Source organism: Drosophila elegans, unplaced genomic scaffold (assembly GCF_018152505.1).
Source record: "Drosophila elegans isolate 14027-0461.03 unplaced genomic scaffold, ASM1815250v1 contig_119, whole genome shotgun sequence".
NCBI lineage: Eukaryota > Metazoa > Arthropoda > Insecta > Diptera > Drosophilidae > Drosophila > Drosophila elegans.
In genome coordinates, this window is record NW_024545483.1 from 521,745 (window position 1) to 539,107 (window position 17,363).

The following is a 17,363-nucleotide window of genomic DNA, read 5'->3' on the forward strand; positions in this document are numbered from 1 at the left end:
GTCTGTCCGACCGTTTCTACGCAAACTAGTCTCTCAATTTTAAATCTATCTAAATAAATCTTTCCCAAAACGTATCTTTCGTTGCAGGTAGTATATCATTCAGAACGTGCCGGATCGAACGACTATAGCATAATAACTCCCATCGGAACAATTGAAATATTAAAAAAATAAATTAATCGAAATTGTATATTCTCTAATTTTAAATTTTTGTTTGTAATTCTTTTTGACATATAAATAGTTTAGTTGGGTGAAAATGATCATAGCTTCTATTCGTTTTAATGAGTACTCATTTAATTCGAAATTCAGATGCTTAAATTATGTTTTTTTTTATTTTTGCAATAGCTGCAAGGGTATATAAACTTCGGCTTGACATAGCTTGCTTTTTTCTTGTTGTTTTATATTTTAACAACCATACCAAATATAAATTTTGTGGTAAGGCTGAGGACTTAATTTAAAAAAAAACGTAAAAATAGTTAAACACATTATTGTAATTTAAAATAAAATGTAATTTTTTTTTAATATTCAGGGAGATGGTATCTCCACAAGGCTGCTTGAAAATGTAAGGAAAGAAAACCAAACAAAAGCTGGACACAATGGGAAAAAAGTTGCGACTTATAACTTGACAAGCCATGTCTCTAAAACCTTCCGATTTCCTTATAAAACACTAAAATATAAAAATGAAACCCCTAAAATTTACCTAAAAGAGCAAATTAGCCCCAAGCTAAATTTGAACAAAAATGTTTTGATAATGACTTACAAAGAATTATTAGGCACAAGCAAGAATGCATTGATGCTTTCTAATGATGAAAAATCGAAAGGACTCATTCAGGAGAATTACATTTTTAATAAGCGGCTTTTTTTAACAACTGATGAATTTCTCTCTACAAAAATCGTACAGGTAATACATTTAATATTTTAAGCATGGTATATGTAATAACTATTTATTTATAGCCTTTAGACTTGAATGTGCTGAACAAAATCAACAAAAGACTTAAGGATCTTAAAAAAAAGTATATTTTGCAAAAGGTAAATTCAACAAAAAATTCCGAATTTGAAGAAAACATCAAGATGTTAAATTTATCCTTATATTTGGGTAAACAGAAAGGTCATATTAAGGCCAATATTTATTCAAATTTTACAATTTATGACAAAACACGAATCGAACTGGAAAGCTATATATTTTTTAAGCTGAACAATATTTTAAAAAGCATAAGCGAAACAAATGTGTCTCCAGCATGTATTGAACATTATACCAATATTGCCCAAGATTTAATCTCAGGTTTGGCTAAGTCCAATACTGAAAAGTGGAAATTAATAAGAAAAAATTACCTCGCATGCCATATAAATCGAAATATTAATATCATATCAATCAATATCAATCAACCATCAATTAAGTCAACCTCACAAAAGATTATAAATGGAAGCAACGGATTACAATATTGTAATCAAGAGATTTTCAGTCCAATAGTTATAAGTAATATTAACTCATCTTTAAGCTCAAGCTATACACGGGTGGGTGTGTTTGCAGTCGATTTGTACCTTTTTTTTGTAACAGTCTCAAACTTCTTTTAATCGAATAGCATGCCCTTTTATTAACGATAAATTAAAACAAAGCGATCTTTGACCATTTAAAAAAAAAAATTTTGACTTATCGAACAAATATGTGAAAAACCTAAAAATTTTAGAAGCAGATAATGCAATATATATTTGTATACATATATATTTTTATTTGGTAATGATATTGTAAAAATATTTAAAAACGACATAACATGTGTTTTCTAAAAATTGTATTAAGCAAATATGGGCATTTTCAGAGTTTTGGGCTATATTTTGATATTATAAATAAGTGTCAATGAGTAAGAAAGTAAGTGTCAGCAAGTAGAAATTTTTTTTAAATAAAACATTTTCTTTATTTTCCTAAATTATATCAAACAAAAACACACCTTACAATATTTTGGATATCAAATTTGGTGACGAAAAATGATTTAATTTTCGACTAAATAATTATATTTAAATTTGCTCTCACTCGGCTGCACCAAATAATGTAACCTTGTTGCCCACACAGGCAGCGTGCAGCGTGTTTTATTTCCGACCCTGTAAAATATATACGTTCTTGACCAGCATCACGACGAGCGTTGATCTAGCCATGTCAATAAATCATTATAGCTTTCTTGGTTTTTAACTAGTACTCAAATAATTCGCATTTTTGTTAGCTGCAAGGGTATATAAACTTCAGCTTGCCGAAGTTAGCTTCTTTTCTTGTTTTAGATATTATTTCCTTTTTTGATGACTATTAAGGGGACCTTTCTTCACATTTTTTGAAAAATTGACTTTTTTTATGCGTGGAATGTGTGTTGAAGGATTTTTCGCTATGATACATATATCTCGTATTATTCCATTTTCGCATGATTTCTCGTTATAACTTGTCAAATAAGAATATTCTTGTATAGCTTTTAACGTAATTTACTCGAAAAAAAATTTTTTTTTCAAATGATTTTTTGTTTTTTTTTTTTTTTTTTTTTTGAATTTAGATAGATTTACAAATAAAACAGTATATTCCTATGTCATTTCAATATTAAAAAAAAATTCTCAAACTTTAATGTATTTTTGACCAAATCTGAATAAAGGTATTCTTGGTATTTACCAATTCTAGGTTTCATTTAACTAGAAATACTTTAACTTTAAAAAAAAAAATTGAAAATTAAAAATAAAACGTTTAAATAGGCCAAATTTAACAAAAATTCAACAAAATGTGTCTGAGGCAAATTGGTGTTGCTCCTGTTTCAATGCCATAATCTTAATGGAACAATCAAGATTGGAAGCAAATGTAATAATGTACACAACGACAACAATTTTCGCCCAAATTTTAATTTAAGCAGTTGAATTTTTCCTGAAAATGCCCATATACGATTCTTAACTAAGGTTACGATTCTTAACTACGTATACAACAAGTTGTTGCATGTCGAATAACTATAATATTTAGTTTGTTTTCGTGTTTCCCAAAAAAATAAAAAACTTCAATTACAGTTTAGGTGAAATATCAGAAATATCAGCTATTTGAATAAACTTCCATAACTTGAAATACCATTAGCAAACCAAAAAGTTTCAGAGATTTATATTTAGAAATGGGCTACTATACGTGTATCTATGATTTATTTTGTGTTATGTTTTCCGAGCTCACGGCATAAAAGTCAACATTTTTAATGGGCTGTCCATATATTAAGAAATCAAGTTTTCGATGTATGTATATCGACTTCAATATAGGGTTGCATTCGGAACATATTGGCGGTGTAATTGCCGCGAAATAAATTTTTGAATAATTGCTTTTAAGAAAAAAACTCTTTATAAAATGATAACGTAATCATTGTCCAAGACACCCTCCCTCCCCATATAATCAAACATAATCATTTCCTTGACACCCGCCAGCTTTCGAAAAAATCGAGTTATGGAAGTTCGATTTTAGGAGATACATTTTTTTGTTTGAGCAATCGAAATTCGAGTTAGCGAAGTTAGAGGCAACGGAGTTCGACTGTATTTATATACCCGTTACTTGTAGAGTAAAAGCGAATATTGTATTTGTTGAAAAGTATGTAACGGGCAGAAGAAAACTTTGTTTCTTACATATAGAAAAAAAATTGTTCCTACGTTAAAAAAATGCATAAAAAAAAAAAAAAATTTTTTTTGTGTCTTAAAAAATTTTTATAAAAAAAGAATTTTGAGAAAATATTTGTTAAACTATAGGAATTATTTTCAATTTTCTTAAATTTAAGGCGTTTTTTCTAAGCTGCATTTTCCGGATTTTCTATATTTATAAATACTAAAATTGAAAATAAATTCACTAGCCTCTTTTAAAATGGAGAAAAACGAGTTTAAGTTTAGATAAATTTGTACATATATTGAAATCTACTTTCTAAAATACGATATTTTTTTTTAACAGTTTCTATTATTAATGCTAAAATTAAGAAAAATACCCTTATAATTAGAAAAGAATTTTCTCAAATGTTTAGCCTAGGGGGTTAATGTCTTGGAACATCAAACATTGCGTAGCTATTCTGGACCTCAGTTCAAATCCTCTTGTTCTGGAATTGTTCTGTTATTTATTTGTTACTCGGCTGACTAGTTACAAAAGCAATTTTATTGCATATTTTTATACCCTTGCAGAGGGTATTATAATTTCAGTCAGAAGTTTGGAACGCAGTGAAGGAGTCATCTCCGACCCTATAAAGTATATGTATTCTTGATCAGCATCACTAGGAGAGTCTATCTAACCATGTCCGTCTGCCGTCCGTCTATCCTGTGTGTGCAGCTATTTCAAAAACTAAATACTCTTTAAAACGTTTAAATTATGATTTACTTGCGTGTATGTTTAAAAACATTGAAGCTATGATGATTTGCAGCTTAATTATTTGATAGTTCCTATGACAGCTATACGATTGTTCAAATCATCATAGTTTCAATGTTTTTAAACATACACGTAAGTAAATCATAATTTTAACGTTTTCAAGAGTATTTAGTTTTTGAAATAGCTGCAAGGGTATATGAACTTTGGCTTGCCGAAGTTTGCTTCCTTTCTTGTTCTCTTTGAATTCTTATACGGAATTTGCGCAAAGTTGAATGTGATGACACTGTGGCGCAACCGGCTTATGCGTCTACGAATCCTAAGATCCTAGTTCAAATCCCGGTTGAGACATCTTGGCCCAAAAAAGAAGAAGGTTTGTTTTTCCCTTTCCTGTCATAACATTGTTAGCAGTATTATTGGAAGCTGTATAGATCAAGTGGATATAAGATGTGACTATTTAATAATTTAATAATAATAACACGTATGTTCCATTCCGATGTTCCAATAATTTAGAATAAGTAGTAAGGACTATGTGAAGATCAGAATAGGTAACACTTGAATTGAGAGAGACAATTGGAAGCAGACGTGAAAAAGCTAAGCTGAACAGAAATTAAATAAAATAAAAAACTCCAAAATTGAAATAAATAATATAAACCTGCGTCAACAACTTCAGAAGTGGGATAGTCCCATTAATACATTCGCCTACATAGCCATACCTGAGAGCACACATTTTTTTCCGCTTTTATAATTACGACGCCATTCTGAAATGGACAAGACACAAATTGGTGAGTGGCTACAAGCCAACGAAATCGAGTTCCCTGCAAGTGCAACTTTAAGGCAATTGCGCAAGCTTGCTTTGGATGCTGGATACCAAGAAGTGGCTGAAATTCCAGAAAGCATATTGGAGGAGGAGAACTCCAAAATGGAAGTATTAAGCCAAGGAGCCGCTACCGAAGGCATCCAGACATTGGAAGAAGAAGAAGCACTGCTTGACGCCGCCATAAGGGTTGCTGAGAAGAAGAAATTATTAGCCGGATTGATGAAAAACGTCGACAAAACGACAGATGACCTCCAAATGGTGAAGCACCTCGTGAGCCCGTTTTCTGCCACTGAAAATGAGGAAGCCCTTAAGTGGATTTTGAATTTTGAGAGAGTCTGCAGAGATATCAACACATGTACAAATTTTCAACTGCGCTGCGTACGAATGTTGATAAAATCGGGTACAGATGCCGACTTGTTTGTGAGTGTTGATCGATCGAACACTTACGACGAATTTAAGACAAATTTCATAAAAACATTCGGTTGTGGAAGCTCAACTGCTGATATTGTATTGCTACTTAAGGAAACCATGTTCAACCCCGCGAAGAACACCGTTATGGGATACATACTTCTGATGGAGGAAATTGCTATGCGTGCAAATATTGACGAAAAATTGACAGTGCAGTTCGTCATTGATGGTTTTCGCGATCGTTCAGCCAATATCGCTATATTGTACACAGCAACAACAATCGCACAGTTGAAGGAATTGGCTTGGAAGTATGGCAATCTAAGGAAGAAGTCACACAATTTTCCTAAGCGCATGGAAAATGCTGGAGGAGATCGGAAAACAGTCCGGTGCTACAATTGCTCTGCTTATGGGCACTACGCTTGTTGCCCACACAGGCAGCGTGCAGCGTGTTTTATTTCCGACCCTGTAAAATATATACGTTCTTGACCAGCATCACGACGAGCGTTGATCTAGCCATGTCAATAAATCATTATAGCTTTCTTGGTTTTTAACTAGTACTCAAATAATTCGCATTTTTGTTAGCTGCAAGGGTATATAAACTTCAGCTTGCCGAAGTTAGCTTCTTTTCTTGTTTTAGATATTATTTCCTTTTTTGATGACTATTAAGGGGACCTTTCTTCACATTTTTTGAAAAATTGACTTTTTTTATGCGTGGAATGTGTGTTGAAGGATTTTTCGCTATGATACATATATCTCGTATTATTCCATTTTCGCATGATTTCTCGTTATAACTTGTCAAATAAGAATATTCTTGTATAGCTTTTAACGTAATTTACTCGAAAAAAAATTTTTTTTTCAAATGATTTTTTGTTTTTTTGTTTTTTGTTTTTTTTGAATTTAGATAGATTTACAAATAAAACAGTATATTCCTATGTCATTTCAATATTAAAAAAAAATTCTCAAACTTTAATGTATTTTTGACCAAATCTGAATAAAGGTATTCTTGGTATTTACCAATTCTAGGTTTCATTTAACTAGAAATACTTTAACTTTAAAAAAAAAAATTGAAAATTAAAAATAAAACGTTTAAATAGGCCAAATTTAACAAAAATTCAACAAAATGTGTCTGAGGCAAATTGGTGTTGCTCCTGTTTCAATGCCATAATCTTAATGGAACAATCAAGATTGGAAGCAAATGTAATAATGTACACAACGACAACAATTTTCGCCCAAATTTTAATTTAAGCAGTTGAATTTTTCCTGAAAATGCCCATATACGATTCTTAACTAAGGTTACGATTCTTAACTACGTATACAACAAGTTGTTGCATGTCGAATAACTATAATATTTAGTTTGTTTTCGTGTTTCCCAAAAAAATAAAAAACTTCAATTACAGTTTAGGTGAAATATCAGAAATATCAGCTATTTGAATAAACTTCCATAACTTGAAATACCATTAGCAAACCAAAAAGTTTCAGAGATTTATATTTAGAAATGGGCTACTATACGTGTATCTATGATTTATTTTGTGTTATGTTTTCCGAGCTCACGGCATAAAAGTCAACATTTTTAATGGGCTGTCCATATATTAAGAAATCAAGTTTTCGATGTATGTATATCGACTTCAATATAGGGTTGCATTCGGAACATATTGGCGGTGTAATTGCCGCGAAATAAATTTTTGAATAATTGCTTTTAAGAAAAAAACTCTTTATAAAATGATAACGTAATCATTGTCCAAGACACCCTCCCTCCCCATATAATCAAACATAATCATTTCCTTGACACCCGCCAGCTTTCGAAAAAATCAAGTTATGGAAGTTCGATTTTAGGAGATACATTTTTTTGTTTGAGCAATCGAAATTCGAGTTAGCGAAGTTAGAGGCAACGGAGTTCGACTGTATTTATATACCCGTTACTTGTAGAGTAAAAGCGAATATTGTATTTGTTGAAAAGTATGTAACGGGCAGAAGAAAACTTTGTTTCTTACATATAGAAAAAAAATTGTTCCTACGTTAAAAAAATGCATAAAAAAAAAAAAAATTTTTTTTGTGTCTTAAAAAATTTTATAAAAAAAGAATTTTGAGAAAATATTTGTTAAACTATAGGAATTATTTTCAATTTTCTTAAATTTAAGGCGTTTTTTCTAAGCTGCATTTTCCGGATTTTCTATATTTATAAATACTAAAATTGAAAATAAATTCACTAGCCTCTTTTAAAATGGAGAAAAACGAGTTTAAGTTTAGATAAATTTGTACATATATTGAAATCTACTTTCTAAAATACGATATTTTTTTTTAACAGTTTCTATTATTAATGCTAAAATTAAGAAAAATACCCTTATAATTAGAAAAGAATTTTCTCAAATGTTTAGCCTAGGGGGTTAATGTCTTGGAACATCAAACATTGCGTAGCTATTCTGGACCTCAGTTCAAATCCTCTTGTTCTGGAATTGTTCTGTTATTTATTTGTTACTCGGCTGACTAGTTACAAAAGCAATTTTATTGCATATTTTTATACCCTTGCAGAGGGTATTATAATTTCAGTCAGAAGTTTGGAACGCAGTGAAGGAGTCATCTCCGACCCTATAAAGTATATGTATTCTTGATCAGCATCACTAGGAGAGTCTATCTAACCATGTCCGTCTGCCGTCCGTCTATCCTGTGTGTGCAGCTATTTCAAAAAACTAAATACTCTTTAAAACGTTTAAATTATGATTTACTTGCGTGTATGTTTAAAAACATTGAAGCTATGATGATTTGCAGCTTAATTATTTGATAGTTCCTATGACAGCTATACGATTGTTCAAATCATCATAGTTTCAATGTTTTTAAACATACACGTAAGTAAATCATAATTTTAACGTTTTCAAGAGTATTTAGTTTTTGAAATAGCTGCAAGGGTATATGAACTTTGGCTTGCCGAAGTTTGCTTCCTTTCTTGTTCTCTTTGAATTCTTATACGGAATTTGCGCAAAGTTGAATGTGATGACACTGTGGCGCAACCGGCTTATGCGTCTACGAATCCTAAGATCCTAGTTCAAATCCCGGTTGAGACATCTTGGCCCAAAAAAGAAGAAGGTTTGTTTTTCCCTTTCCTGTCATAACATTGTTAGCAGTATTATTGGAAGCTGTATAGATCAAGTGGATATAAGATGTGACTATTTAATAATTTAATAATAATAACACGTATGTTCCATTCCGATGTTCCAATAATTTAGAATAAGTAGTAAGGACTATGTGAAGATCAGAATAGGTAACACTTGAATTGAGAGAGACAATTGGAAGCAGACGTGAAAAAGCTAAGCTGAACAGAAATTAAATAAAATAAAAAACTCCAAAATTGAAATAAATAATATAAACCTGCGTCAACAACTTCAGAAGTGGGATAGTCCCATTAATACATTCGCCTACATAGCCATACCTGAGAGCACACATTTTTTTCCGCTTTTATAATTACGACGCCATTCTGAAATGGACAAGACACAAATTGGTGAGTGGCTACAAGCCAACGAAATCGAGTTCCCTGCAAGTGCAACTTTAAGGCAATTGCGCAAGCTTGCTTTGGATGCTGGATACCAAGAAGTGGCTGAAATTCCAGAAAGCATATTGGAGGAGGAGAACTCCAAAATGGAAGTATTAAGCCAAGGAGCCGCTACCGAAGGCATCCAGACATTGGAAGAAGAAGAAGCACTGCTTGACGCCGCCATAAGGGTTGCTGAGAAGAAGAAATTATTAGCCGGGTTGATGAAAAACGTCGACAAAACGACAGATGACCTCCAAATGGTGAAGCACCTCGTGAGCCCGTTTTCTGCCACTGAAAATGAGGAAGCCCTTAAGTGGATTTTGAATTTTGAGAGAGTCTGCAGAGATATCAACACATGTACAAATTTTCAACTGCGCTGCGTACGAATGTTGATAAAATCGGGTACAGATGCCGACTTGTTTGTGAGTGTTGATCGATCGAACACTTACGACGAATTTAAGACAAATTTCATAAAAACATTCGGTTGTGGAAGCTCAACTGCTGATATTGTATTGCTACTTAAGGAAACCATGTTCAACCCCGCGAAGAACACCGTTATGGGATACATACTTCTGATGGAGGAAATTGCTATGCGTGCAAATATTGACGAAAAATTGACAGTGCAGTTCGTCATTGATGGTTTTCGCGATCGTTCAGCCAATATCGCTATATTGTACACAGCAACAACAATCGCACAGTTGAAGGAATTGGCTTGGAAGTATGGCAATCTAAGGAAGAAGTCACACAATTTTCCTAAGCGCATGGAAAATGCTGGAGGAGATCGGAAAACAGTCCGGTGCTACAATTGCTCTGCTTATGGGCACTACGCTTCGTCGTGCACTGCGCCGAAACGCGAGAAGGGATCTTGTTTCCGTTGTGGATCCCTCCAACATATGCTAAAGGATTGTCAGCAGAAGCCAGCAAGTGATCCTAAAGTGGTGGGAGCAGCCAACAACCAGCCGATACGAGATGACGAAGAGGAGCCTAATATTTATTATTCCGATTTTTAACCAGGTAGGAGTATATTTTTACACTGATTGCCAACATAAGCCTAACGTAACTCTTCTGTCTGCCATGTTCGATACGGGAAGCGCCATTAATTTAATTCAGCACTCTGCGATTCCTTATAAAAACTTTTGCGATATACTGGTCCCGACGAATTACTATGGAGTTAATGGATTTAAAATTAAAACATTCGGAAAATTTTTTGTCAGGCTCGTTTTTCAAAACATAGAAGAAGAAATTTCATTTTTTGTTGTACCCAATAATTATGTTTCAACTAATGTTCTGTTAGGCCGTAAGTTTTTTTTGAGAAATTTGGAATAAAATTGATTTCTAAGGATAAGGTAAAAGAAATTGTAGAAGTGAATTTATTTAAGGATAGTGAACCATTGAAAATAGTGAGTATTGACTTCAGAATAGTGAAACATATAGAGACAGTGACCATTTAGAAAGCAGTAGAGATTTTGAAGAGTTGTGTATAGAAAATGAAATAGTTAGTGACGACAGCATTCCGTATATATATAGTATTGATGTATTTCAGGATGATGAAAGTTTTGACATTGACCCGAAGTTAAGTGATGAAGATCGAAGCGAACTCAGTGAAATAATAAGATTGAATTACTTATATTTATCTAACATCCCAGCGATCCAACATAGTTATGAAATGAGGCTAAGACTTAAGTCTGAAGAACCGGTACGCACTGTACCAAGAAGACTTTCGTATCAGGAGAAGAAAGAAGTAGATTCAAAAATTGATGAGGTATTTGCAACCTTTGATTCGCGAAGGAAATGTAGTAGTTTATATAGACGATATTGCTATAGGCTCGAAAACATTGAACGAACATTTTAAGATTGTAGGAAGAGTATTACGAATTTTAGCAGAGTACCACCGATTGGAAATTAAAATAAATAAGTGCCAGTTCGCTTACAAAAGCATTGAATTTTTAGGGTATACACTGAGTGAAAAAGGAATAAGTCCGAATTATGAGCACACATCAACTATTAAACATCTTCCGATACCAAAAGATCGCCATGGAATGCAGAAATGTTTAGGACTATTTTCTTACTTTAGGAGGTTTATTCCGGCATACTCAAAAATAGCAAAGCCATTGCAAGAGCTCACAGAAGCAGGTGTTAAGTATGAACTTAGTGAGGATTGTATAAAAACTTTTGAATATCTTCGTGACAAATTAATTTCATCTCCCATATTATCCTTGTACAACCCAAATCGAGAGACTGAATTGCATTGCGACGCAAGTTGCGAGGGATTTGGAGGAATTTTGTTGCAAAAGCAGGATGATAATAAGTTTCACCCAATAGCCTATTTTTCACAAAGAGCAACAAAACTAGAAGCTAGATATGAAAGCTTTAAATTGGAAACATTAGCTGTAGTTTATTCATTACGAAAATTCAGAATATATTTAGAAGGAATTCCGTTTAACATAGCAACAGATTGTAATGCAGTAGTTTTGTGCCTAGGGATAGAACGCCTTAACTCGAGCATTGCCAGATGGGCTTTAGAATTGGCTAATTACAATTATACCCTTAAGCATCGTAGTGGAAAATATATGACTCATGTTGATTCATTAAGTAGATACCCTTCAGCCTTAAATGAGAGTTTTGAATATGAACCAGTAGTGAATATCCAAAATAGTGACAACAAAGATCAAATAGTTTCAGTAATTGACAGTGACGACATCAACCTTCAGCTTCAGATAACGCAAAATAGAGATAGTATTATAGTGAAATTGAAAGAACAATTAGAACAACGAAGTGTGAAGAACTTTATATTAAGCGATGGAATTGTTTATAGATTAGGTGAGAATGATATTGAATTGCTATATGTACCAGCTGAAATGGAATCCCATATAATTAGGAGGGTTCATGAAAATTTATGTCATTTAGGTTCCGAGAAGTGCTTAAAAGAAATAATGAGAACCTATTGGTTTCCGAACATGAAAGCTAAAATAGATGCATTTATTGGAAATTGCTTAAAGTGTATCATGTTTACGGTACCCACACATGCGAATAATCGAACACTTCATAATATACCTAAGCGACCAATTCCGTTTGATACATTACACATAGACCATTTTGGACCTTTACCTTCAGTTATATCGAAAAAGAAACATTTGCTAGTAATTATTGATGGATTTACCAAATTTGTTAAGTTGTATCCAGTGAATTCAACGAGTACAAAAGAATTCAACATGTGTTTTTCGAAATATTTTCAATACTATAGTCGACCACGTAGAGTTGTAAGTGATAGAGGTACATGTTTTACGTCATTAGAATTTGCCAAATTTTTATTAGAAAATAATATCGAACACGTTAAGGTAGCAACTGCGTCACCTCAAGCGAACGGACAGGTGGAGAGAGTAAATAGGACAATAAAAGCGATGCTGGCCAAGATAACTGAACCAACTAAGCATGAAGACTGGAGCAAACTTTTAGATAGGGCCGAATATGCCATTAATAATTCAATGCATTCAACTACAAAGGAATTACCCTCAGTATTATTATTTGGAGTTCAGCAGAGAGGTTGCAATATTGACGCATTAACAGAATACTTAGATGATAGAAATGATATACCACAGAGTGATTTAGAAAATGTGCGTAAGAATTCTTCAGATACAATAGAACAGTGCCAGAAAAGGAGCAAAGAATATTTTCAGAAGAATCATAAAGACCATATAGAATTTGAGGAAGGCGATTTTGTTGTAATGCGAAACATTGACACCACAATTGGTACAAACAAAAAGTTTGTACCAAAGTACAAAGGACCATATATCGTTAAAAAGATATTGCCAAACGATAGATATGTCATAAGTGATATTGAAAATTGTCAAATTAGTCAAATTCCCTATGAAGGAATTGTAGAAGCATGTCGGATACGAAAATAGGCAGATTGACGTAATCAGTGTGAAATTAACTCCTAATATATGCTAAATTAATTTAATTATATATCATAACTAGTCAAAATTATTACTAACTAAAACATATAATATTAAGAAAAACTTTTATAATATTAGAAACCCACGATCGAGGACGATCTAATGTCAGGATGGCCGAGCTGTTAGCAGTATATTGGAAGCTGTATAGATCAAGTGGATATAAGATGTGACTATTTAATAATTTAATAATAATAATAACACTTATGTTCCATTCCGATGTTCCAATAATGTAGAATAAGTAGTAAGGACTATGTGAAGATCAGAATAGGGTTACACTTGAATTGAGAGAGACAATTGGAAGCAGACGTGAAAAAGCTAAGCTGAACAGAAATTAAATAAAATAAAAAACTCAAGAATTGAAATAAATAATATAAACCTGCGTCAACAACATTAAAATTTCCTTTGTTATTTTCCAATTACAGAGAGCGGGTGCAAGAGGGTGGGCACATAAAAAACTTAATATATTATAAAATAACAGATACAGATATTCAAATAGATTTTAGCTCACTCCCCACCAACCCTTCAGGGTTAAGGGTATTTTTTTAGAAACTTTTTTTCTAAAATATAGAAAATAAATTCTATGTTTTTGAACAATTTCGTCCTATATTTAAAAACCTTCTTTCTGTAATATAGATAAAATCGCATATAAATCTAAATCGTGGGCGATTATCTAAAATCAAAGGCGAATTTTTATGTCTTAGAAAAAAAATTGTTTGAGTGTAAATATACATTTACTATATTAATAATGTTAATTGTAATAATTGTTAGCCGGCTCGAGGTTAGGATGTTGAAAAAATAACACCATTTTTTTTTAATTTTGGTTATTTGTCAATATATTTCAGATGCTCTTCGGCAACCGTCTTCAGGACAACTATAAAATAATTACAACGATTTTAATATTCTTAACAAACAGAAAACAATTTACATTTGACATATATATAACTTATACGTCTGCGTCCGGTGACGTGGAGTTGTTAACTAATTTTTCTTTCCCTAGTAAATGTCTATATAAATGAGCGCAATTGTCATTGTCCGTTTTTTAGTTCATCCGTATGTCTGTAGGTGTTTTTATGATATGTGGCATTTCTATGGTGAATCGTTTGGCATAGTGTTGTTCTTGTGATAAGATACTCGCCTCTTCGAAGTTCGGAGAGTGATTATTCTTGGCACAGTGGGACATGAGTGCTGTTTTTTGCGCGTTCGTATGGTGTCTAGCTTTGAAGTCCGATTTATTGTTTTGGGTGTTTGAAGTTAAAGTTGATGATTCGTCCGGACTCAATTGGTTTCTTATACCATTTTAATTTTAATCGGTTTCCACGTCTAATTATTACTGAGTCCAAATAAGCTAATTGATTGTTTTCCTCTGGTTCTATTGTAAATTTTATATTATTGGCGAAAAAGTTGAGCATGGTCAGTGTAGTTTTAATGTCATCCTCTTAAATGATTGCGAACAGGTCATCTATGTTACGTATTTGGTCAGTAATCTTGAAGGTCGTCTTAGTTTTTCTAACGTGTTGTCCAGGAGAGTTTCCATTACAATATCTGCAATAACCGGCGAGGCTGGCGATCCCATAGTCATTCCTTTTAATTGTGTGTAAAAATTGTTTCCAAATTTGAAATATCTGTTTTCTTGAATACAAAATTGTATTATGTCAATAATTATTGTTTGCGGTATTTTTCTGTGTTTTTGTATTGTCTATTTGTTTTTAATTATATCGAGGACTAGATCTGTCGGTATACTCGGAAATAATGAAATTACGTCAAATGAAATTAATCTTTCATCGTCGCCAATGTATGTGTTGTTGATTTTGTCTTTGAATTCTTCTGAATTTTTTATGTTATATTTGGAGTCTATTGTCATGTTTTTTAATATGTCAGGATGGTGATCCAATGGAGGAGCAGATTGGTCGTAGAGGGGTTCCTTCTTAATGAATTTTGGGTAGTCCATATATTCGTGATGGTAAAGCTGTGGTGGTTGTCAACTTATTTCTTTCGATCCTTGAGATACGTTCCATTTTTAATAGTTTCTCCCCAATTTCGTTATTTTTTGTTTGTAGTCTAGAGGTGGGGTCTGTCCTGTATGTGTTTATATCCTTTAATATGTCCTTCATTTTTTGGTTGTAGTCATCTTTGTTCATAGCTACCGTCTTGTTACCTTTGTCTGAGGTCAATATTAAAATATCGTCATTTTCTTTAATAAATCTCCTTGTTTGCCCCACTGTGTCTAATATTGCACGATCAAATGCACTTTCTTTGTTTGATGTTTTGTGGTCTTTGATAAGCAAAGAGAATTGGGTTCGCGCCTCTTCTTGTTTCTCTTTGTCAATAATAGTTTTGAGGATTTCCTCTCCGTCCGCAATGTATTTTAAGAGAGGGAATTTCTTCTTCTCTATTGTTTAGATAAGAGCTGTGGACTGGCGGTATAAACTTGAATTGTTCTCTGTTTGTCAACAAGCCAAACAGTGATACCGTGGCACACTACCAACACAAGAAAGAAGACTAAACTATTTTCGACTTGAGTACTAGGCTTTCACATGCAGATTATAGTTATTCCTACGCAACGAAAGTTTATTTAAAAACGTGGCCACGCGCACTCTAACTCCTAAAAAATCGCGAAATTTGTGGGTTTTCAAATTGGTTAACTGAGTAACGGGTGTCTAAAAGTCGAGGAACTCGACTATATCGTTTCTTCTTGTTTGATTTATATTATTTTTTCTTAGAAACAATGATTTACTGTAAATCACAAATGGTAATTATACCCTTGCAGAGGGTATTATAATTTCAGTCAGAAGTTTGCAACGCAGTTAAGGAGACATCTCCCTATAAAGTATATATATTCTTGATCAGCATCACTTGGAGAATCGATCTAGCCATGTCCGTCTGTCCGTCTGTCAGTCTGTCCGTTCGTCTGTCCGTCCGTTTCTACGCAAACTAGTCTCTCAGTTTTAAAGCTATCTGCATGAAACTTTCCCAAAAGTTGTCTTTCTATTGCAGGTAGTATATAAGTTGGAACGAGCCGGATCGGACGACTATAGCATATAGCTCCCATAGGAACAATCGGATATATAAATTTAAAAAATTATAACTTTGCTATTTTTTTTATTTTTTGTTTAGTTCTTCGGCATTTAGTAATGGTCAAATATTTCCGATTTACGGTTTAAATTTAATCAAAATCGTACAACTATAACATATAGTTCCCATAGGAACAATCGGAAAAATAAATGAAAAAAAATTATAACGTTTCTGTTTTTTAATTTTTTGTTTTGTTCTTCAACATATAGCAATGTTTAATTATTTCAGAATTATAGTTTAAATTTTATCAAAATCGGACGTCTATATCATATAGCTCCCATAGAAATGATAAAAATATATATAAAATAACTATCAAATAATTGAGCTGCAAATCATCATAGTTTTAATGTTTGTAAACATATACGCAAGTAAATCATAATTTTAATGTTTTCAAAAATATTTAATTCTTGCAATAGCTGCAAGGGTATATGAACTTCGGTTTGCCGAAGTTTGCTTTCATTCTTGTTTTATAGTTATTTATAGTAATTTAGCATGCCTAAAGTAAAATTAAACTACTTTTTAAGAGATAAAACCAAAAATATTGTAAAATGTAATCTATATTTATAGTTTATTTTACAGTTTAAAGCTAGGCAACTAAGTTTTATAAAATGTGCAACTGTGCTAAAGCACAGTGTGCAATTTGTGTTGCACACAGAATATGTTTGTACTAAAAAATGTTCACTTGCTTTTAACAATAAAATACATTTTTAAATAAACTTTTCTTAAAATTAAAATTATATATACAAATTTGATTCAACAATAATTTAATTTTATATTGGAATTTTTTTTCATACTAAATTTTTTAATACAGTTTATACTTGTTGTATTGTATTTAAATTATCAATTTGAAATAAATTCGAAATAAATAATTTAGTTTTCTGTGTGTACGTAAAATATAAAAGAAAAATTTTACGCTTATGATATCGCGTGTAATATAAGGCCAATAGCTTCCTTATATTTTTATGTCACGCAAGTTACTACTACTATTTGCAATTCTAAATCTCTCTTTGGAGTCATATAATATTATTGTATTTGCTTAAAAGTGCCTAACAATTAGATACCATTTTCTATAAAATAAATATCAGACCTTCTTCGGTATTCAATTCCGAACATTAAACTTGAATTTTATTAGAGTTTGGATCAGTTTTTTTGCAAATAAGCAAGCTTGTTGGCAATATCGTTACCATCTGTAAGGTTATGGGAAATACAAATATTTTTCTAAAATAAAGAAAATAAAATTTG

At 32.3% G+C, this 17,363-nt stretch overlaps 2 protein-coding genes across 8 annotated transcripts in view; one reads left to right on the plus strand and one right to left on the minus strand.

Moving 5' to 3' along the window:
• The window catches only part of LOC108134983 (zwei Ig domain protein zig-8), a 75,763-nt gene that overhangs the window by 27,306 nt on the left and 31,094 nt on the right, over window positions 1-17,363 (minus strand). Inside the window, exon 1 of one of the 7 annotated variants that reach the window (XM_041708102.1) lies at window positions 12,254-12,335. The exons of the other annotated variants lie outside the window; for them this stretch is intronic. Coding sequence (XP_041564036.1) covers window positions 12,254-12,307 — 54 coding nt within the window. The 5' untranslated portion in view covers window positions 12,308-12,335. Of the gene's footprint in view, window positions 1-12,253; window positions 12,336-17,363 lie in introns of those variants that run through there. 7 annotated transcript variants of the gene reach the window in all.
• On the plus strand, window positions 8,703-13,116 carry LOC121467084. The gene is made up of 2 exons (XM_041708128.1): window positions 8,703-10,107; window positions 10,185-13,116. The coding sequence occupies exon 1, from the start codon at window positions 9,042-9,044 to the stop codon at window positions 10,101-10,103; it is 1,062 nt and encodes a 353-aa protein (XP_041564062.1). The 5' UTR covers window positions 8,703-9,041; the 3' UTR covers window positions 10,104-10,107; window positions 10,185-13,116.